We start from the raw sequence: 23,986 nt of genomic DNA, 5'->3' as shown, positions 1-23,986 counted from the left end.
AGGCTCAGCTTGCCCCCATGTATATTCTCCCACAGACGTGTCACAAATGACAGAACTCCAGGTATACCTTATTTCACTTTCCACTACCACTAAGGTCTACAATATTACCACTGGGCAGGAGTAATCTGTCATGTCCTTTGCCTCCATATGCCCCTTGGGCCACATTCTGCAGAGCTTTTGCATGGCCAGAATTTTGCTAGTTTTTAGGTCACTGCAATGTTAATTTTTGTATTTGATTCGCCCAACAAACACGAATTTATCCCATTCACTTTTGAAAATCTCCAAAATGCTTTGCTAGTGTTTGTTTGCAGTGTAAGCAGCCTGCCCTAGTTAGTAAGTGCCAAGTGCAGAGCATGGAAGATCCAGGGCACGCAAAAGAGGGTATGTTTTTTACCAAACCAGCTTGTTGACTTGTTGAATGTATGTGTGTGTGATTGTGTACATGTTTGTTTGCATGTCTGTTTTTGTGACCATGCATGCATAAATATGTATATACATATGCACACGTAGATGCATGCAGGTAGGAATCTGTGAATAGGTGTAGATATTAGATTTTCAGTTCAGTGAATGACTAGAAATTAAGAGTAGAATTATCAAAAACATAGGCATGTTTTATCAAAACTATATTTTCACTTATTCACAATGTTATTTTAATTCACAATGTTGAAAGCAGTGATTTAATTTACCCAGCCTCCTAATCTCAGATGGGCACAAACCAAACCTCCTGTGTGATTATGGAAATAAATCATCCCCTCATTACATGTGACTTTGATATTGGGATGATTCAGGCATAACAAACAATTAATTTCAGGTTTTAAAGTGATTATCCTCAGTCTTCCACCATCACAAGATTCAGTAAACCTGTGACTTGCGATACATTTGTAGAACAACAGGGGCACCCTGCACCCGTCTTCGCCACCCTTTACATCTCGGTGCTGCCACCATGTAAAATCTGGTGGAGATGGGGCTCGAAATCCCCAGTGTGGCACTGCTTGCAGCATTGCCCTGGCAGATTAGGACTGCCAGCACCTCCTGTGGAGGGAAACTGGTAGTGCTGGCAGTCCAACCACGGTACAACCGCCGCCGCCATAATGTGGCGGTCAGACTGCCACCGCGACTAGGCGGTCTCAAGACCACCAGGGTCGTAAGCAGGCCTCAAGTGTCCGTAGATTGGATGTACACGCAGGTTTCCCGCAGTAAACCTCTGTTTTGTGATCTGGTGTTCATTGAGTGGAATCCCTCCAGGTTCCTGTAGTAAACCTCTATTTTGTGATCTGGTATTCATAGAGTGCCCTCCAGGTTCCTGTAGTAAACCTATGCTTCTGCTTTGTTTTCTAGGCTGCTTGTCAGGTGTGGTGAAAACAGAAGATAGCATCACTGCAGTACTGGGCTTGGATGTTGAGCTGCCATGTTACTACCATGCCAAAGGTGCAGAGAAAGTGTCTCAAGTGGCATGGTCCAAAAGGACCAGTTCAGGGCAGTATGAGGCCATTGTTGTCCTCAATACGGAATATGGAGCCTATGTTGAGAGCCCCTACAAGGATCGGGTCAAGGAACAGTCGCCCATGGTCCCAGAGGATGGATCGATCATACTGAAGAATGCCGTGCAGGCGGATGAGGGCATCTACCAGTGTCGCTTCAACACCTTCCCTGCTGGAAACTTTGAAGCAAGTCTGAAATTAACAGTATTGGGTGAGTCTGATATACTTCCAGGTCAAGTATGGTCAAGGACGAAATGATCAGGGGCATAGCTCCAGGGAGTGTGTTTGGGGTGTTACACTCCCCTAAAAATGTAATTATTTTGTAAATAACTGGGCATAAGTGCTTTCAGTTGGGTTATTGTGAAGTGTTTGTTGGATTTCACCTGGGATTTTTACATGCCCACACTGTCAAAAACACAGTCCCTTTCTCTTGTCTATCTTTTTAATGCCTTAAAAATGTTGATTAGTTTGAGAAATATTGAGTATTAAGTACCCTCAATAATCCATGCTCTTGTCCCTGCCCCTTAACCCCCCTTATGTCCTGCTTCTCATATAATGGGTTTTAACAAAATGTCCGAGCGTGATTGTTGGGAAATCTGAAGCTCACCCCCGTCACCCCATGATATTGACCTAGCTACGCCCCTGGCAATGATATTGTGTTGGAGATGGAGTGCAGAATGGTATGGATGTGGTTATATTTTTTCAAAACCAGCAAGGGAGTGGCAGATGTGGTCCGTATTGTAACTGGGCCTGAACCACTCCCCACCCTCCCTTGTCACCCCATTATCCCTTGCTGCACATCACTAATGGCTACTGAAAGGTAGTTCATCTCTGAGAGCCAAGGGACATATTTCACAATGGAGCAATCACGTTTCATAAAGCACCTTGATATCGATGCTGCAATCTTTATTAGAACATCGGAATGTTAGGAGCTTCACTGAAGAAATTCAAGAGGCACAGAGCCAATAATGGCTGGTACAGACCTTCTGCTCCAATATTCTAACGCTTTTCTTTGTGTTTCTCCTCTTTACTGTGGAGCTTTCTACCTCCAGTGGATGAAATGTTGTAGTAGCATTACAGACTTTCTGCCTCTGGCTATAGCGGCTGCTAAAGCACTCTCCCTCTTTATAGGCTGGGCCTTTAACAACTGTCATTGCCCTCGCCAGTGTGCTGTAATGCTTAAGAGGGCATGCTACATGTGGGACACCTGAGCAGGTGCACCTTGTTCATATGTATGCTATGCACAATCATTTTTATCCACAGCTAAGCAACAATGGCGCCCACTCTCTGTTCACAATTATACAGAATCAATGCATGATGTTTGGTATGAAGGTGAAGGGAAGAAATGTATGTGCAAGAGAGTTTGTGCAAGTATCATGACCATCATGGTGAGGGCCTTATTCCATCTCAAGTACAAATTTCGATTTAACCACGAACAGATGTTTGCACACAAATCAGGATTCTACGTTTTTCGGTTATTTCTGCATCAGCACTTTTTTTCTAGCAAGATTTTCACCAGAGAAATGTGGATTAATTTGTACAATGGAAACCACATCATTCAGAGTTTTCACGTGTCAAAAAGAGAGAAAATGCACGCTACTCAAGGTGCGGAACTACTACAGCGGATAAAACCGAATCCATTGGTGTTGGTAATTACCGGTATGATTTTAGCACATCAGTTGCCGAAGGAGAGACTATGATCCCCACAGAAGAGCAATGCTCTGATTTAATGCATTTGAATGTGCTTGTGTTGAACTTTGTGGAAAAACACTGATTAATTGTAAGTACTTTCAAAGATCAGAAGGGGAAGATGAAAGGGTAAAGGCAGGTTGGGACAAAGTCTTGAGAGAAGCACATACTTGGCTTCTTTAAAAAAAAAGTCCAAGGATTAATAGAATTGTTTTGAGTTGAACAAAGACGAGTGAGTGATTTCTTTTTTTATCACTTCCTGCACTTTCTGAACCCTGTGAGGGAGAAAGTGAGTTAGCACACATGTTATTATAGCAAACTTTGGAAAGGTTTCGCTGTGCTGAGGAAGTGCCTTTTGTTTGGTGAAGAGAAAGAAACATGTTGGTTCCTGGTAACAGGATCCCATTAACTGATTGGTCTCTTGGAGTGGCACTTAGTTGTGACACTCATATCAAGTGGATGTCGATCAAAAGTAAATCAAGGAAGGATAAGAGCGAAGATCTAGGACAACTTAAAATGTGTTTCTCAGATAGAGCAGTGCTATTTTCTAGGCACAATAGTGTGAAATGCAAAGAGTATTGCATTTGCTGGAGCTATAATAGAGAAAAGTAATCTACATAGGTGGCTTGGAGAGGTCCTACTCTTGAGACTGAGGCAGATTTTAACCACTGTTTTGACCTTCTCAATGCTCAGCTCACTGTAAGACAGATAAGATAAACCAAGGTAGATTCCAAACCTCAGTGACCATTATTCGGCCATATTGACAAAGGAAAGGGCTTAATTTATCTGTCGTGTCATGACAAGATGATTCACTTGAAAGTTTGGTAGAATAGATTATAAAGTGTCATAGGTATTTATAAATCTACATTGAATAACAATTAGCTGGCTTGGGTATAATTGATGCACAAATGATAAAACACACTATCCACGTCAATACAATCCCTAAATGTAGCTTAAACGTTACACAGAAAACAGTAGGAGGGAGCACAGTGATACCAGGCATAAAGAGAGAGTGAACCAAAAGCACTTGTCCATAAAATAGCAATAAACCAGATTGCGAGGAACAAGTAACCTATAACAGGAGATAAAATCGGATGCTGCTAAATTCAAAATTGTATACTCTCAACCTTGGGGAGAATCTATTGCAGTAGGGAAGTAAGATACGTTAACACAGTTTCAAATGTTCAGGTCATAATGGACTGAAATGCTTCACTAATGCCTAACAAGTAAAGTTGTTCCAGTCAATCACATTTTGTAGCACAATTCATCAAACAAAGAGTCTCCAGGTGCTGATGCTCATGATAAGCCACTGGGGATTCATCACCCAGGGTTCTAGGTTACTGTAGTCAACAGACATTATGGATTTCTGGTAACTCACAACAGTGATGCACATTGCCAACTGCTGTCAAGTAACCATGCCTAACTAAATAAGGTATGTTGTTTTTGTTTTGTAACTTTTTATGTTTTTCTCTCCATCTCTTCTAGTTCCACCACTTCCTTCTTTGAACCCAGGTCTCCAATTAACAGAGGGGCAAGGGAAGACCCTTGCTGCTTCATGCACTGCGGAGGGAAACCCCGTCCCCCGTCTGTCATGGGAAACAGAGGTGAAAGGGGAGAACATCACGCGAACAGCTGTACACCCACGCTCGGTCTCAGTGACCAGCGAGTACTACCTGGTGCCCCATCAACACATGAATGGGAAAACCCTGACCTGCATCATCTCCCACCCAGGGTTGCAGGAGGAGAAGAGGATCACCCATGTGCTTCGAGTCGGCTGTATGTAATGAGATGCTACTTAATAAATATCTACATGTTGTTGTACATGTATGTCATGTGGGATCATAATCCTACTTTTTGTTATGCTGTTTATTCTAGGCCAACAGGCATGATTTAAAATGATATGAATCGTGCATTTTTTCTAGGATGCCAATAAGGTATTTATAAAGGGCCTATAACATTGCACATAATTAAAAGAGATGGAAATTCTCTAGTTACCCAACAGCTTCGTTATTAACCTAAGCAATAAAAGTCTTGCCAGTCATTTAAGGCATGGCTACGGTATATTATGTATGTCTGGAACAGATCTAAATTGTAATATTGTGGAAGTGAACTATGGGACAACATGCTTGCCAGGGAAACTCAGAACAGTAACTCCTTCCAGAAGACAGTTAATGAGCAAGGAGATCTGTTTCCCACTACAGAGAAGGAGAGTTGGGAAGGTATTCAGAAAATATGATGTTCATATTTCACAAATTTAATTTTGAAGCCAAGCATCCCCCTATATAAAGCATAGGTACATCATGCACATTGTGTATCATGGGACTTACATTATTTTAGACTCAATCCAGGTTTTACAGAGTGGCATTACACACTATGCCTCCTGTTTACTAAGCCAAGCAAAGCATGATTTGCACCACCTTGCATGACTTTGTGAACAAATGTACTGCGAGGCACCCACCCATGGAATTTGACACAATTCAACATTTACTGATATCAATAAAACTTAGGATTCTGACAAAATGGTATGCCACCCGGACCATTGCCTAACGAGGGGAAATATGTTTACTTCTCCTCATTATTTCCTCTTTCTATATACGATGCATTCTGTGTCACACACAAAAGAGGAAATCGCCTTCCTGCACAAAAACAACCCTGTCTGTCACCTTAGGAAGCCTTGTATAACGTTGCAAGGATGCCTGCATTGGCGCTAGGCAGCCTCAAGTGTGCCAGCGCAGGTAGAGAGCTGAAGAGTGCCACATCTTGGAAGATGTGGCACTGTTAGCTCTCTCCGTTCAAACCTGCTGCACCGCGTGAACATTCAGTAACTGTGACCCTATATTCAGGGGATATTTGATTTGTTGCATGATTCCTGAGCAAGTGTTTTTTTCAAGTCTTATGTAAAAATACTCAATAGCTACTTTATCATTAATACTCAATTACATACATTTGAGAGGGGTGGGTAAGTTTAGTAAGGCGCCATATTTGCAGTGTTTTGTTGTGATATCGTTCCACGGTTCTTCATTATTTTGTCACATTCCAAAACTGTCTTTTTCTCATTGTGTCTTTTTTCTTTTTTTCTAGTTTGCTAATTGGTCTTTAAAACCTTCTCTAATATGGCTTCAACATCTTTTTAGTTCTGTAACCTGACAATCAGATTTGCTTCAAAGCACTAACCCTCATTTCTCCTTTATTCATAGACCTTTCTGATGCCTCCCTCCTTGGACAAGAGGAGGACTGGTATGTGGGCAGAGTAGGTGCCTCCTTGAAGTGTGTAATTGAAGGACATCCAAAGCCAGATTTTAACTGGACCAGGTAATGACGTGTACTAAGTTTTGCATTAGGGCTGTTCCTATCAATACCAGCGTACTGCACTTGATGCTCTCATAGTATGGATGTGGCAATTACTAAGAGAGCAGAATTTGTGGCAATAGAGAAATCAGAGAAGTCAAGTAGAGGTTGGAAGTGGTGTCTTGCAATCTAGGTTTATGGTCTTGTGGTTATGCTCATGCTGTTTAAAGTGCTGCTATGGTCTTAGTGTAGAAGTCAGATGTGCTTTGAGCCATTGTTTTGTGATTGGAGGTGTGGTAAAGTTGTGGCTGGAAGGTAAGCCTATTAGTGGTAATTATTACACATTAATCCTTGGTCATTAAGTTGTGTCTGCATGCAGCCTTAGAGGATGGTGAACACTGTGGACAACCTGAAGAATGGAGCCTGAGCGTTTTTATTAAGTATTTTATTTTGTTTTTAAATTGCACAAGGATCCAAATGTCTTCTGGCAATAAAACTAATAGAAACCAATCGAAAACGTTTGAGAGAGAAACTGAATTAGCAGAATAAGAAGGTTTTCAACTCAAGCCTGGAAGCCGAGTGGCTATTCAGTTTTCTGATCTCCAGAGTTAGTTTGCTCCAGCGTCACGCGCCATACCTAGCAGAAATTGATGCTCAGATAGTAAGTATTGGCCTGCGTGCATGGATGTGGACCAGACTTTAGTCCTGATCATTCTTGCCCATAAAACGCCTTGCGCACCAGGCAGAGAGACGTGAATTACAGTCTTTTTTTGAACCCAAGTTATTGCAGCTCGCATTCAAACTAGTGAAGACTGCAGGTAATATGGATTGCCAAATTCAGAATATGTTGTGCTTTCCAAAGAAGATAGCTGGGCAATCCTAAATGCACTGTTACAGTAGATCTGTAGGGACTGGGGTTTTGTATTTGGCATTCAATGCGTATAAAGCTTCGCTCTATTGACACGAAGTACACGTCGGGCTCTGTAGACTCACTATAGTGTCTGCTGATATGACACTTGTGCATAGGCATAATCTGCCTATGTCAGCAATGTTCAGGAGCTGCCAGTGTAGTGATACTGTAGCTTTGTACAAGCAGCGCCTTGCTCTGCCTGCCAATCACGCCCTGAATAAGTACGGGCCCGTCTTATGGGTGGGTCCAAAGTTCACACTCAGCTGTTACAGACAGAAGGTGTCATGGGTGACTGCGTGCAGGGTATATCGCACTGCAGCCTAGTCAGCACTTATGAGCTGGCCGAATTCCAGGTGGATGTATCTGGTACATCAAAGCTTATCGTAAGAAAGAAAAAAACAGGCAGGAGGACTTTTTCATATATGCCGGCAGGATCTACCTCAACATCCCCTTAACTATCAGGACTGCCCAAAAGCTGCTCCAATTTAGAAAAAAGTTGAAGATGCAACTCATTACAGAACCCATATCACAATGCACTAACAAATCACGATTACTTCTGGAAAATCAGCTACCTATCCTATCATTCATTGACCGTATGCTTGCGTTTGTCCTGAGCCGTGCTCCCCTGCACTTTGGCTAGTTTCAGACTACAGAAGTACCACATACATACATATCAAAACATTAAACCAGGATTAATTTTATATTAGGGCTGGAAACCTTCATCATTTCATTGCCACTGTGTATAGCTACCCGAGAAATGTACACTTTTATTTCTGACTGCAACTGTTTCAGGTGACCTAGCTGGGGGGTCTCTTGTCTTGTGAAACATTTATCACTCCAAATCCAAGCCCTGAAAATGTGAGTTGGTCGAGGGTGTTTGTGCCCCACTTAGTGCATTTGATGGATTTTCAATGACTCAAATGTTTGTGCCAGAGGTGTGTAGAGGGTCCTTGGTGTGGTGGCTTCTCTTTGCTCATTAGCGGCACATTAAATTCTCTATCGCTACATTTGGAGGCCCACTTAGACTCTTTTCTAGCAAGGTTTTTTCCAGCCTTACCAGCATCAAGCATGACTTCTCCAGGGCACTCCTGCCCATCCTGACCAGAATGAACATCTATTATGTTTACTTATTTCTGGAAACTGGGATTACTTCTGTGCGGTCTCGTTGCTGTTACCAGTGACATCTCTAACTCCTGTCAGATGACCTTCACAGACTTACCCATAACAGCTGCATCTCCTGAAAAAGGTGCTTGGTATCACCTGCTTCACCATTTGAAAACTCCCAAGCCTTGCCAGTATGAATCTTGAGATGTGTGTTGCACTGTTTGCTTTAAATGGCATGAACTTTGTCCCCAGCACTGTTCCCTCTGCCTTCAGCTTATAACAAGTATTGCTCTTTTGTGCACTCCCCTTTCCTTTTGAGCGCTTGCAGTGTGATTACTCTACCCCACACCCTCTTTTCTGTTCTCGGCAACGAGTCAAACCGCAGGGTTTCTGTCACTTCTCCCTTGAAGAGAATCACGTCCCGGTGCCAGCGCCCTCACTTTGCAAAGAGAGTGTGAGCCTTTAGACACTAAAGGCTGCAGAAAATCCTAAATAGGTAGGGCAAAGCCCTTCTAAGGAGACAAATAAATGCATGAAAGGAAAAGAACACTGATTCATCTGCAAGGCAGCCATCCTGCTGTACGCAGGTCTATCTCCGCAGAATAGGTTCGGGCATGCTGGGAGTTAAATGTGCTGTTCTGTCCTTACTGGAATCAACATTTTACTGATAAAGCTTAGGTTCCATCTGTGACCTATGCCTGCTATGGTCTCACTTAGTAACCTTACGTAAGTACTCACATGTGACCTCTTTATATTCACTTTGGTGGAGCAACAAAACCTGTTGCACAATTACAGGAGTGACACTTCCAATCTAAGTGTGCGTGAGAATGGGGCTAAGCGGTCTTGATGTTTCTATGGTATCACTGTCCTAAATAAATACATGAGTAATTAGATGGTTTATTATTTTGCCTCCACCCTCACTGAGGGAAATCTGCAGTAGTCCAAACACGAGGTCATTGCAACTAATGCTTGGTTAAAATAGAAGCACACTGTAAATAGACCCATTTGTCTTTGATTCTTAAGAAAAGAAATGATGTCTCACTAGACAATGAAGCATCCTCAAGTTAATCAGGAAATGTACAGACACCTGATCCAGGAGTGCAGTGTCAGCGATCAAGGACACGTTGTGTTTATATGTTAATGATCAATATCATAATGAGTGTAGAATGGAGTTAACATAAAGAATGATCGCAAGGGCCATACAACTCCCTGACAGCGGCTAGCTCCTGTACTCAGTACCAACAAAAAGTGTCTAACATTTTGACCAAATAATCACACATGATGCCTGAATGTCTCAGCATCCACAGGTCAGGCAAACGTCAAGGGTCAGAGAGAAAATAAAACACTTTTCTTGCAATATTTCCCTCCTTTGGATCTTTTATCTTATGACTGTTCCTAGCATCCTGGGATCGAGCACGGGGACAGACTTCATATTACTGAATTCTTTGTGTCTTCAGTAGAGCCTCAGTGGACTCACTTGGCCACATGACAGTTCATAAAGGGAACACTTCCTTTACAAATTAGATGCTTGCACCCTTTCCCGAAATTTAACTCAACAAACCTTTTTCCAGTCTGCCATCCTGAGAGACTGTCGGCTAACACATTGCTAGTAAGTGGCACAGGGACTGGAGAAGAACTGCACACATCTGAACAGAGTTCTGGCATTAGAGATGTCCTATCCACTAGCTTGTTCTTTTTACTGGTCTGGTCTATGGATATTGGAAGACGGTCTTCATCACCTGTGCAACCGGGAAGACCCATTTGACAGAAATGACATTAGCTAATATGAGTCCTTGGAATCTCTGGCGGACGTGCATCATAATCAGAGAAAATGTTTCAGTGGCATTGAGGCACCTGTCGTAGTTGGAATCTTGTTTGTAGGTGACTATGCCTATCCTACAACAAGTTGCAACTGTAGTCCCAACCCTTCCGGCTCACTAGCAGTACCTCACCAGAACCCAAACAGTTAAAGGTCATTTGTGGCAGACTTTACGCAAGGACTCAGAAGTATGATATCTCAGGGAGTGTTGTGGTTAAACGGAGATTACCCCTTTCTCACAGATACATCATGACTCAACCAAACACAGGCAATAACGAAGATGCAGTAATGTTTCAGTAGTTTTTATTTAATACAATCTGCAATCTGCGGTAAATCGCATGGGCTGCAATGATTAGGATAATGAACAGTGCAAGAGATAGAATTGTAAAGACAAGAGTCATGATTATGAAGGCCCCCACCATCTTGCAATAACATGTAAAGACAGAGTGTATAATATGTCCTAATACCCTTACATAATAGGCCTACCCTTCTACCTAGAGGAGAGCTGGGTATGTTAAACCTAATCTGCCAATGCCATGTGCCTGGAAGGAGCCCCCAACCCTTGTTACCTTGGAATGAGGTCTCTGGCTCAGACTCCGTAGGAACACGAAGTTCGGGTCAGCGCCAAGGCAACGTTCAGCATCGATAGCAGCAATGGTATCTGGTCGGAATCCCTCTGATTATCTGTCTAAAGTGTGATGTATTTATACAGATCTACTTGGACCCCTGACGTAGGTTGTTCCCAAACAATAGATAACACAGCATGCTTGGGATGGTAATTAATATAAACAATTCCCTCAAAAGCGCGAAGAGGGAAAGTACCTAATGTGAACACCTACAGTTTGTTTGTCTTTGTCGCTCTATTTGATGCCTTACTGTGGTGGCACTGATAACATAAAGTTAAACAAATGGCCTAACTATAAACAAGGCAGCCATCTGAGAAGAATTAATTAAATACATTGGCTAAGACAGAGCAAGCTAAGTAGGTTAAAATTCACTAGGTGACGGGGGCACGGATCTGCAAGCCAAAGGCTAAGCTAACTTCTGTTATCCCCTTAAAACAAACTAGGATTCACTACACACCTGGAACTGCACCTTCTGAGTACATTTCCTAGAACCGCATTTGTGATGGTGGGTCAAGTATGCCATCACAGAATGGTGGATCAGCCGCTACAGTCATTTTCCAAAAGCTAGCAATAATGGTAGGACACTTTAAATTCAAGTGGACCGTCAGCGGCTGGTGTGCAAATGGCAGTGCTGATTTAATTATAAATGGCCTCCATAGTATTTTTGAGGAAATTAGTACCAACCCTCTTAGTGCTTAAGATGGATTAAAAAAATGGCAACTTTTAATCTATTTGGCCTATCTACCTATAAAGGGCTCCATCAGCCTACTGCAGTTTGAGCCTTACATTTTGAGGACTCATGGACTGCTGCACTTTTTCCAAATCTCCGATTACATCATAGTGTTTCAGAATACCTTAAAAACTAGGGACATATATGCACAAAACATTTCAATCCAATCAGGCTGTTTCCAACCGCAGAAATGCTTTTTCGTATGTACAAATGCTAAATCATGATTCGGTAACTTGTTACTGAATCGCATTTGGTTTAGTGGTTCGGTATTTGAAGGATGCCCTAAAAATGCCCCTGCCAAATACCAAATTGCAGTGGTATATATAAATATTTTGCGACCAAATTAGCTCACAAAACATTAATTTTTAACAGACTACTAAAAGGTAGTCACATATGGGAAGGGGTCCCCATGTGACTCTTTCCCTTGGAGAATGCAAAAAAAAATATATTTTTTAAGAGCAGGCGGTAGGCCAACAACAACCATCACTGTGACGGCTATCATTCCTAATAGGTCTCAAATTGCGACCCACCTCATTAATATTCATGAGGTAGGTCAATTTTCAACCCATGAGGAATCACTATTGAAAACTTTTAAGTTTTCTTACATTATGAATTGTGATTTTTATAATTGCAGTTCAGTAATAATCGCAATTAGGAAATCGGGATTCCTAAATTCCGTACATGTGGACCTGGCATTCTACTTTTTTACCCATTTCTAGTCTTCCAATTTGACTTTTTGATGCAATTACTAAACGCAACTGAAATGTTTCTTTCTGTGTTCTCTGTTGTTTCTCCATATAAGGCTTGGAAAAGTTTGTTTTGGAATCAATTACCTATTGTTGCGTAGGCTCTCATTATCCTAATGAGACTATTGGATTTTTGGGTGGCAAGATCGTTCACAGTGTGGGGGACTAAGTCTAACCCACGGTGAAGGACCCTTGTCACCCCCAATCTGGTTTTGCTCCGGCTAACTAGCAGTGCCTCATCTCTCTCAGAGGGAAGAGATAATTGGGCAGCCGAGCGCATGATATCTTAGTGCTCCTCAGGGAAGTCGTGGTCACTCAGATCCCAACCAATTCTCTCATACCCAATGTGGTCTCATATACAAATGACAGAGGCAGTTTAACTTTTACAGATTGATTTAATAAAACAAGTGCATTTTAGAAAACAAGGCGTGAGCCGCAATAACCAGAACCATACAACACAGTAGGATTGAAATAGTAACGAGGAGAGTAAAACATAGAAATAACGCTATCATAGTGCTACTAGATTACGTTCTCTCTTCTAAGTTCTATTTTGAGCACAGCATGTTAAGCTCTAAGCCTGCCTTTCAAGTTCCCCGGGAGGACATCAACCCTCATACCTGAGCAAAGGCCTGTGATCTGGATCAGCATCTGCAACAGGGCAGTCAGCGTATAGTTGTGGCTCCCTGGTCGGAATCTCCCTCTTGCGTGCACTAGGACTAGGAAGTGTATTTATAATTAACACGCCGGTGTTCTAAGAAACGTCCCTATGTAAGAATGGGTACTTTCTATGAACCCTAAAGACTAAACTCCTACCACGTATATCGGCAATGTACCAGACTTGACTGAAGCACAGAGCGAGCAAGAATGTATTGTTTGAGAACTCCGGTGCTGAAGTAAGCTTAACAGTGTGATAGAAGAAAATAAAACAAGCCTGTGAAACTGGTTATTGAAAAATAACAGGGTGAGGCTGAATAAAATGCATCTAGAACAAAGTGCACAGAGGCCTAATGCCTACACTACACTATCAGCTTTTCTTTAAAGGTACACCTGGATCACCTCTGCAAGTTCTGCCAATAACAATGGTGGTCTACTTTCGGAGGACCATAGCACTAATGGAAGTTTTACATGGTTACTATATCTCAGTTTTGCCATGCTAAACATGTCATGGTCAGGATTGACCAAATTTCTGATGTTACAGCTACAAGTTTTTACAGATAATTTTTCTATTTCCAAATACTATTGTGACTAAGCAGCAAAATGTGCATGGTGCATCTACCTTAACCTTTTCAAGAAAATCCATCTTCATGTTACTTGTTATATTCCCACAGGATTTGAAGACCATTGTACATTTACCACTTCTGAATGTTATGTAGCAACTTTTTGGTTCTGTCCTATCTTGTTCCTTAAATCTATTGGAGGGGTCTGTGGTGGTAGACTGAGGTGGGTCTCTCAAACATTTTGATCTTGAAGTGGATTTGCCCCAGTGTCATTATAGACAAGGGTATCAATAGAAACAAGAGAAGCATGGTTGTAAAGTACTTGCGAATGAGTGGCGGAATATTATCCATGCTGTGACAGGAGAATCTAGCATGAAAGGTCAGATTTTGAAAGTAAAAAGTTTAAGTCGAATATCAAATAATTTGCAAGCTAAAGTTCGAAATTTTCCCAAACATGGAATAGTTTTTTACTGTTATCTTCCATTCAGTTGTATAGTCTAACATTCACACTTATTTACCAAATCGGTACTATCTACACTTCACTCATCCTGTATGGAACCTAATTCTTAATTCTAAAGCTAATATAGATGTTTAGGCCTTGCCTATGCCTAACCATAATCCTAATTTCTACATCTAAATCTAACTTGCTGTTCATGCCATAACCTTACCCTAACCATAGCCCTAAGCCATGCCTAAGTATTACCTCTTATCCCACACCTTGCCCTCCCATCTGCTCCTATTCCATCTCTATCCCTTGACCTAACCGTACCCCATGCCCAAGGGGTAATTCCTACCCCATGCCTTTCTTTAACTCTGTCCCATCCTGTCCCTAGCCTTAACTCTAACCTTACACCAAGTCTAATAGTCAGCACAAACACTATGCTTTGCCCATCGGTTAGCCCTCACCTTAATCCTAACTGGACTAACTCCTACCCCATGTTTTGTCATAACACTACCCTTCTTGTATCACTATCCCTACCTTTATTCTTAACCCTAATCTAAGCACAAGGTATAACTCTAACTCCATTCTATGCCCACCAGTGCTTAATTTGTGGCGGTTGTTTCCAGTGCGGTGCACCAGCACTTATTTTTGAGGGCCGGCACTTATTTTTCTGTCTCAAGCATTTACTGCGAGCAAAAGACACGTATTGGAAAGATGGAGGAAGAGAAAAACGAAAAAGCATCAAAATGGGAGAAAGCAGAAAGCTGCAAGAGTGAGCTGAAGGGACAGGGAGTAGCGTTATATGGATTGAAGAGGCCTGAGAAGACTTCAGGATTACACTGCCTCAGTATTACGTGTTCGCACATTTAATTGCAGCAGCCGCGTGTTTAGGAGGAGGTCTTTTGGCACCGGCACGTTTTATTTACAAATTAAGCACTGATGCCCACCCATCCCTAACTTTATCCTTGGCTTTAACCTAACCAAGCTCCAACAGCCTATCCCTAACCAAGGGCTAAGTCTTTCCCACGGCTCACCCTAACTATGCCCCTGTCATAACCCTATCCCTGGCCTTACTCATAACCCCAACCCAAGTCCAAAGGCTAACTCATCAAATATCTTCTCTTAATCCTATTCCTAACATTAATTTCTAACCCAAGTGCCTTTTCCCTAACCAAAGTCCATGGGATAACGTTTACCCCATGCTTTGCCCATTTCCATTGCTCACGCAGTCCCTATTCCTAGTTTTAAACTAACCTTAGTCCAACAGCTAACTTCTAGCCCATTCCTTGTTTATCCATATCCCTAACCCTTGTTTACCCCATGCCTTTCAATCCCCATCCATAAGCCTTTCCCTATCCCTAGTCTTATTCTTATCCCTATCATAAGCACCCTATCCCCTACCACAACCCAACACCAAGAGCTAACTCTTACCCCATGCCTTGTCCTAACTCTGCCCTCATCCCATCCCTAGTAATAACTCTAATCCTAACCTGAGTCAAGAACTAACACTTACTCCACCCCTTGGGCTACCTATGCCCCTATCCAAATGCCTGTCCCTATCCCTAACGCAGCCTGAGCACTGGCCCTTGCTGTAAAGCAGCCATGAGCTAACAATGTCTCTCAGTCTACGCTGAGGAGATACAGTGTGTAAAGGGTCACATTTAGCTCTGGGCTGTGAAATCTTGTGGTTAAGGGGGCAATGCCTAGCTCCACGCCAGGCGGTAACGATGTAGGAAAATAGGGCTAGGGTTCTTGGCCAGGCAGTGACAGTGTGGTGGCGTGGAGGACGATGATTCCTGGGTGTGGCACTAGTGCACTTAATGATCTGAATGAATGGAAACAATTGCCACAGCTATGGAGGGACATTGAATCTGTCAAAACTGTACAAAAAAATCAAAGTAGCAGGACAGGAGGCTCTGCAAGCTTCCAACCCCTAGGTAGCGTGCGTGCGTGATTTCATGTGGTCACTGATTGTGCTGCGTTTGCTGGAGCCTCCTAAGAGAAACAGAAAGCGTTGACCGAAGCACAAAGTAGTCATACTCTATGCAAATAAAAGAAAACAGATTAGAAAAAAAAGTACCAAAAAGATCACATCCAGCTTTGCTCAACCTGTAGTTCCTGACACAGTGAGGTAATAGAAGGTAGCCACCTATGGCCAGCAGATGAACAGAGCTAGATCACCTTTAGAAAGAGCAGTTATTGCCAAAGAAGAGGAAATAACAACATTGCACTTGTCAGTCTTACATGGGAGTAAAGTACATTTTGGTGAGAATAACTTTTGCCGGAAAAGTAAGGTGTCACGGCTTAGTACTTACAATCTGCAAGTGGTGAATGGGCGGACATGCCCTTAATGAGTGCGATTAATCTTTCAGCAGCATGGGGAGAGCAAGTTCATTGCTTGTGCCCAGGAAGGTCACCTCACTCAGCTTAAAATGAGTTATACAGACCATGAACTAGCGATTTAACAGCTCCCACTCCGCAGACTTGGCTACAACCTGAGCCGCCTGCAGCGGAGACCGTGGGAAAGCAATGACGCTCTGACTGCCTCTGGTGCCAGCAGCCCTTCCATCACACCTGTCAACACAAGTTGCTGCAAGTCCTCAGCTGGAAGAGATAGCAAAGAATGATAATGATAACCATTTATCCTAAAATGAAAAAGAATACCAGAGCTGTACAAGTAAATCGAACCCCTGTGATTCACATTCTTGAGCACTGCCCTCTGGTGGCAAACTTAGAATATTCTGTTATAGAAAAAAAAGATACAAACCAAACACGTGACATCAAGACTCCTCCCCTGGCACTGCCTTACTTTATGTTACAGTGGGCGTAGAGTTGCAGCTAAGTCTCCTGTTTCTAAAAACAATACTTTTCAACCACTGTGAACGATCAGCTGCACAGCACCGTCGGCAACCGCTCAAAGTCCGGAACTTCTTTATACAGGGCTGGATTTTGGGCTCCGCGTTAGTCATCCACAGTCAATACATTCTTTTTTACCACCCATTTCTTTTATTTAAAGTAAAATGCATCCTACCTGCTTGGAGGTGTGCACTACAGGAGAGACCGCTATGTATCCTGTTTTAAAAGCGATCAACAACCCACGTCCAGTTTTTGATACCTCAGAACCAGGCACTGATCCACTTCTCCATCTTGGCATTATCATTCAGTTCCCACCCCACACAACACCTTTTCTAACACCACAGGTCTGGTCTCACTCACGCACTGGTCCCACCAGATGTCCACGTGCTCCACTCCTGCCACTTTTGGGTTTGCAGACGTCCGGTTATTCCCGGCCCCTGAGTGGCATCCAACACTACATCTGGAACATCTTTTCCACCTGTCAGCCCAGTACCAATAGTACTTTATTTGTTGCAAGTTGAGTTTGAGACTCTTCTGCCATTTTCGGAGATCTTTGATTTACTTTACTGTTATTTATACGGATCATATCAAGCTCCTTCTAGCTCTAGATTCTGAACACATACCTCCAGGGACACTTCTCATTTTCTACCTCTCCCTGCTTTTTATGACCTCTATGTCATGAATGCTTCTTTCCCTTGTTTCCCAACCTCTTCTCCGTCTCCTCTGTTTAGGAGTTTACATTGCCCTAGTATCCCTGTCTCCCAGTAAGTTTTCTTTTCTTGGAGGTCTCCATACTGTGAAGTTCTCAGTATTTTGTAAACTGTAATCTAAAAACATAAATGTTAAAACAATAATGGAGCAACAATAAATTGTAACAACATACTCCTGTGGACCTATGAATTCATTTTAACCTGCACAACATTTGCAAATGGCAAAATATGGTTCAAAATGATTTGGTTTGAACATCCGTGTCCAAAAGAAATATAAAAGGAATGTGCCCATGTCTCAAATGGACCCATCTGCCCCACCACCTTCAAATGACCTTGGTTCAAGCCTTGACTTGCCCCATCAACCTATCCAGCCTTCAAGGTGTTCATTGGTCACCCGACGTTCAACTGCTGGATTCCTCGACAAAAGAAGTTGCAAAAGAAAATACAAGAAACGTTTAAAATTCGAAACCCAGCGCCTAATTCACAATCATCAGAAATGAAGTACTAGAAAGTGTGTACAATTAGAAACACATTTAGTGGTCCTTATTGCATGTGTGCAACATGCTTACGGCTCATCTATTAATCAAGTGTTCCTACTGTGGAAACGTGCCAATGAGCACCCTGAACAGGTGATTACTGAGTATTTGCTGAGGTGTATATTCTTAACAATAGCATGATGGAACACGTTTCACGAACTGTGATACGTTTTATGACAGGTTTATGTAACTGACGTTTTCAGTAAGTTACAGGGTTTGATTTACGTCTCATAAAAATTTGCAAATAAAACTTAATATAGAGAAAGGCTTTAAACATTCACGAAATGCGTTATTACAAAATACAAAGTTACTTTGAACACATTTGAAAAGTGTTAAACGGACAAAATATATATATATTTTTTTTTTTTTTAGCACTACTGCGTGACATGGATGCTTAGTGGAAATCTTGAAAAAAATGTAATGAAATTACTGTGTGGCAAAATGTTTCAACCAAATGTATTTAGATAGTTTTTAATTGTATTGTCAACAAATACGTTTCTACATGATTGTTTGGAGATTTGAACCTAGTCTCACTCATGTCACATTCTTCCCCCCCCCCCCCCCCCATTTCCTCTTTTTGAAGTATGAGACGTTCACTATGAATTTCTATTTTAACCTGTGTAGGCCTATATTGGCAATCTCTTTGGATTATGAATTTTCTCTAAAACAGGGCATTGAGTGTCCTCTCCTATGTAGATTTATGAAAAAAGTTCAGGGAGGGTCATATTTCTTTATTCTGATGAAATCAACTCAATACAACAGATACTCCTTGAATCGACTACGAGAGCATGAAAGGATGCTCGGCGCTGCCAGGATTTGAAGTTATAATATGAAGGTTTAATGCCAGTCTCTGCAGCAGTGGCCAACCAAATTCCATCAATTTTTCCACTTAGTTGTGCTGAGTATTATTTAACACTTAACAGCTACTTGTGCCTGTTTTTGTCTAAATGCTTACCAGTCTGCCCAAAACAGTATTGGATTCTGATGGAGGGTGTGTCGAGATTTGCCACAGAGATGATGATTTAAAGTTGCTGCTTGAACATTTTTTAGCAATCATACACCACTCCCGGGGTTCATGCATAACTTGATCTTATCATAGCAAAGGCATTTCAGAAAAAAATCAGTGTTTGACTTTTTCATTTTCTGTCTTTGATTCCAGATTCAAACCCACAATTTTGTCTTTGCTACATAGAAAGAATCTCCATTTTGTGCACAAAGGTTGTCTTGCTCACAGTTCCCGGGACCTTCTTGTTATATTTCATTCAATCTATTTGCAGGAGAACATGGGGTTCATAGGCCAAGAGTGCTCCTTTCAATGCTATTTGCTGACTAACTTGGTGTCCTACAATTCTTATCTCTTTCTTAATTTTCAGGGTTAATGGGACCCTCCCTCAAGGTGTGAAGGCAGAAGGCAATACGCTTATATTCCAGACCCCACTCAGTTTTGAGGATGGAGGCATCTACATTTGTCAAGCAAGCAATGGGATTGCCACCCGGCAGACACGAGCCAGTATTAGCATAGCGGGTACGTACTGCGCGATGAACTGGGATCCAACTGAAAGTGTATGGGTCTAGAGGGACATGGGAGTTTTCCTAAAAGTAAGGGTTGTTAAGACTGAGTCAGGCACATCCCCTACTTGCCTGATGAGTAAATGCCATTCCCTCACTCACCCCTGGTATTCAGTGTTATCTGTCTGTGGATAAATCTGATTACAGCGTAGTTTACTCCTTGTGGCATAAGCCCACTATAACCATGGTACAAATATGCCTTTAACTTACAAAATATTTGTTTGCTTTAGGAGCCAGAATGCAAATGCCCCCCAAAAATCTGTATTTAACTGGGACCAGGAGTTACTTGTCAAATCATGAATACAAGGTCCATGGTGACTCCACTGATCTTTGGTGTTTCACTCTGAGAGTCTATCTGCCAAAAGAAGATGGAGTCTCCGGGGGGAAATGCTGTGTAAATATGAGAAATTAACATAGAGCCTGGAGTGGAATTACAGGTTCTGTTGCTAATTCCTCATGCCCTTGTAGAACCTCAGCATTTCTCTTGTAGACCCTGTTAACTTTGCTCCTGCCATTTGCAACTCTGTGGGGGAGGGGGGCGTACTGAACAGGGGAGATAATATGAATCTTTGAACGAGTGGTGTCATTGCCCTGATGCACATATTTACAAGTCTACAGGAACATTTTAACAAGTGACTGTACATGTAATTGAATGAGCCCAGAATTGAGCGATTAGGGAACAATGTTGGAATTTCAAGTTTGATTCACAAAACAGCAATGCAGTGACAAGCCGGGCACTCAGCGTTAATCATAACCTTCAGATGGGTTATTTGCAGAGGCGCCTCCTGATGATGACCACGCCAGGGATCGCTATGAGATTCTTCTGGTCAAAAACAGATTGACCAGAAGGCTTGCACCTATGGCAGCCTGCACTTACGGCGTTCTATACTTATAGCACCTTACTCCAAAATTGTGTAATGGGCTTGGCAGACAAAAGCAGAATGCCCAGAAGGAAAACCCTAGTGCTTTTGGTGCTCTGGTAAAAGCTTCACATTGACTATGTATAAACAAGCTACCAAAATTGTAAGCTATGTGCTGCCTCAGGTCTTTTCCCTGGTCTGATCTTTGAGCTATGATTAACATCTCTGCCTTGCCTCTGGATCCTCCTGACCATTGGCAAAATATGCATAACATCTAAGACAATTTAGGGTCTCATTGAAAGTATTAAAGTTTGGAAAAAGGCGCTACAAGATAATTCCTGTCTGTAACTGAGCAACATTGAGGATCTTCTGATCTTGATCAACAGGTCGTTCCGGAACGGGATGTCTAGAGTAAGACCTTTCCAGTTTTGTGAGGAAATAAAATCTTCATATGAACATTGCCAAATGATTTGAAGACACCTCCAATACAAATAACAGATTAATCAATTCCCCACATTGCCGCTGCAGAATACGGTCAATTTCTACGTGGTGGTTAGCTACTGTACAAAATTAAGTTGTGCATTGTTTAGTTTGCTAAAAAATTGATATATTGGTCAAATTAGTGGTCATTGTCTAAGGTTCTGTCGTAGTTTGGAATACACTACTAGGCCCCTAAGATCACAGCTTTACACAGTTGATGCTTGCTGAGTTGTGAATGTGGACCAAGCTCAGCTAATAGACGTTTTCAGGAAGAGAAACATGCAAGTAGAAAAGCAATCCTGTATCACAATGCACGGGCTGCACTTAAACGAGCAAAGTACTTTGATATGGCAGAATCTCTAAGCATTACTTTCATGAGCACTAAATTCATGCAGAACAATAGGTGCCTAATCAAGCAATTTAGGCAAGCAGTGACATGCCGCATGCTGCGTAACTCCATGTTGGTTTCATTGCATCTGTGAGTCAAGTTTCATTCTCTCGTGGGTTCTTTGGAGTCCGGAACGCCCAAGTGGATTTACAGGTTATACCCATACCCAGTATGTGTCCTTTGCTTCTAAACATATCTTGTTTAGATCATTCAATTCCAATCATATTGTTTTCATTTTTATGTGCAATGATTAAATCAAATCATGGTACATTACTAAAAGTATTGAAACAAAAATATGCGCACCAAGCAGTTTAGATGAAGCTTATATATACTTTCATTAAAAAGAGCAATCGCTATTTTGCAGAACTGGTGCCTGCTCAAAGGAACAGTCAAAAACAGGAAAAAGAAGGTAAAAAACACGCAAAATTAAATATCCTAAAATGTACTCTGATTAGTGATAAATTATTATACAGTGGCGAATTTATTTTTCTAGCTTAAGAGTAGCAATGATGTAAAATTGAAGAGAAATTATCAGACTTTAGATGCAATGAAAGTTTAATGAAACAGAAGTCTGGCAAGTTAAAGTTACGCCAAAATTGTTTTGAAGTGTTATTTGACACCGGCGGATCCAACACGCTTGACTGATTATTGTGTTTTGCAAACTGAAGGGGCTGGATCTGTAGCAATTTCCACTGTTCCAGCCAAGAAGCGGAGCCTGTGAGGAGTCAACCTCATTAGGGGTTTTTAAGGAAGTCATTCTTATGAGCTCTGATTGTCCCAAAGTTCTCAATGATTAAACGGTTTAGTCTCTTCATACATAGTTGCTGATCGGCTCTGATGCATCTAGAGGCATGACCACAAAAACAGTTAGTGAGAAAAAAAACTAATTTAATCAAACTGGTGATTCATTCAGCATAGTGAAGAAGAAAACATTCTTTGGCCGCAACAATTCGCAGCCTTCACGACACTGCACCTGCAACAGTTTCGGACACTTGCAGACTTATGATCCACACACGATGAATCAGTGACCATTAAGGGTATTCGGGTCATCTGTACAGTTCGAGAGCTCTTTACTCAGACAATTCTGTGGGGATCCGTTTCACTGAACTGTCCTACCCCGGAGAATAATCCATACCAAATTCAAATGCTGGGTGTCGTGGGAATCCTGAACACTCCTGTGGTTGTATCCTGAGTTGGTATACTGACTAGGCTTCCCCTCGAGATCTTTAACCTGTGGACACTCCCTAATCTGCCTCGCTCTAATCCAGCAGATAAAGGGTTGTGGACAGAGCTGCCTAGAGGATCTGCGGAAGGGCAGTTTCTGGACAGAGTTGGTAAGTCCAAGGAAGGCAGAATATTGGGATTGCAGGGACTTGTGACCTCTCTTACTTCTTTTACACAAACGTAAAATAACTCAGAGACTGACCAAAGAAGCACTGACAAGGTGACCGATATGAAGATATGATTGTAAATGCTATGGAACTGGAACACACAACTGGAAGTAACTTACAATCAAACTTATATTTTCCCTTATACATTAAGCCTTGAGAAAGCTCACCAGCTTAATGGCCTTCATGAAATAAAGGCAGGCTGTGCTTAACCTTGAACCAATGTGACAAACATTTAAAAGATCTCTTCAAAAACTTGTATTGACTTGGAATTTTCCTATGTACTTCATGGTGTGCAGATCAAATCAACTTACTATTTCCTACTGCTAGCTGTGGTGAGAGTATTCTTCAAATGTGATGACTGTTTACTTAATGATTCATCTCTATGTAAAAATCCCCCAGGGAGCGAGACCCAGTAATTGGCTTTTTTGGGGCCTAGGGACCCTGTTGCAGTGATTTTCTGATTGTGTGCACAGAGTATTATACAAACATATTACATTTTCTTTAGTCAAAAGGCAAAATCCTGAATTGCAACATTTCAGTGCATTTTAAACTTATTGGTACCTATTGATCTCAAGAAAGTTACCTTGCACAATATTATTAAACTGTCTCCCATTGCATTGTTATTCCACTTAGCAAAAAAGGAGGCAGTTGTGGAATCTCTCTCTTTGTAAATATATTTTATTGGATGTTAAGGATCTCTTATTTTTTAGAGTATCTTGTCAGAGGAATAACGATGCAATCAGTGTATGATTTTGTTACAGAGTAGTGATCAATATATGGATGAAAGAGTAAACTTAACAAATAGTAATACGTCTTCTTGTAAACATATCAAATAAGATCTCTTTGTGTAAACCTATTAGTTGATAGTCTCCATGTGAATTGATAACTATTAGACCTCTTTCGTGAGACATATTGGATGCAAAATTATGATGGAATTTTGAGTCTGACTTAGGCTTTTGTGGTGGCCCACTATCTGAGATTGGAGCAGAATTAATGATGTCAGCTGTCTCCTACTGTATTTAGAGATTTTGCATTTTGGAGATCTGTCTTTTGAAGAGCTGCTGCCATGGTGACTTCTCAGAAGGCATTCAGTGTTTGCTGAGCAACCATAATGTTTCATGCGACTGTTTGGAAAATAGTTTTG

General features: G+C 41.7%; 1 protein-coding gene across 2 annotated transcripts in view; it reads left to right on the top strand.

Annotated features, from left to right (window-relative positions):
• The window catches only part of NECTIN4 (nectin cell adhesion molecule 4), a 132,985-nt gene that overhangs the window by 93,943 nt on the left and 15,056 nt on the right, over positions 1–23,986 (top strand). The window contains exons 2-6 of one of the 2 annotated variants that reach the window (XM_069218272.1): positions 1,339–1,692; positions 4,656–4,946; positions 6,368–6,482; positions 19,528–19,679; positions 21,816–21,860. In XM_069218272.1, the coding sequence (XP_069074373.1) occupies positions 1,339–1,692; positions 4,656–4,946; positions 6,368–6,482; positions 19,528–19,679; positions 21,816–21,860 (957 nt within the window). The remainder of the gene's footprint in view (positions 1–1,338; positions 1,693–4,655; positions 4,947–6,367; positions 6,483–19,527; positions 19,680–21,815; positions 21,861–23,986) is intronic. The other variant, XM_069218274.1, reaches the window with a different exon arrangement.

Source organism: Pleurodeles waltl, chromosome 12 (assembly GCF_031143425.1).
Source record: "Pleurodeles waltl isolate 20211129_DDA chromosome 12, aPleWal1.hap1.20221129, whole genome shotgun sequence".
In the NCBI taxonomy this organism is placed as follows: domain Eukaryota; kingdom Metazoa; phylum Chordata; class Amphibia; order Caudata; family Salamandridae; genus Pleurodeles; species Pleurodeles waltl.
Note: the sequence above shows the minus strand (reverse complement) of the source record. Positions and strands in the feature narration are given on the sequence as shown.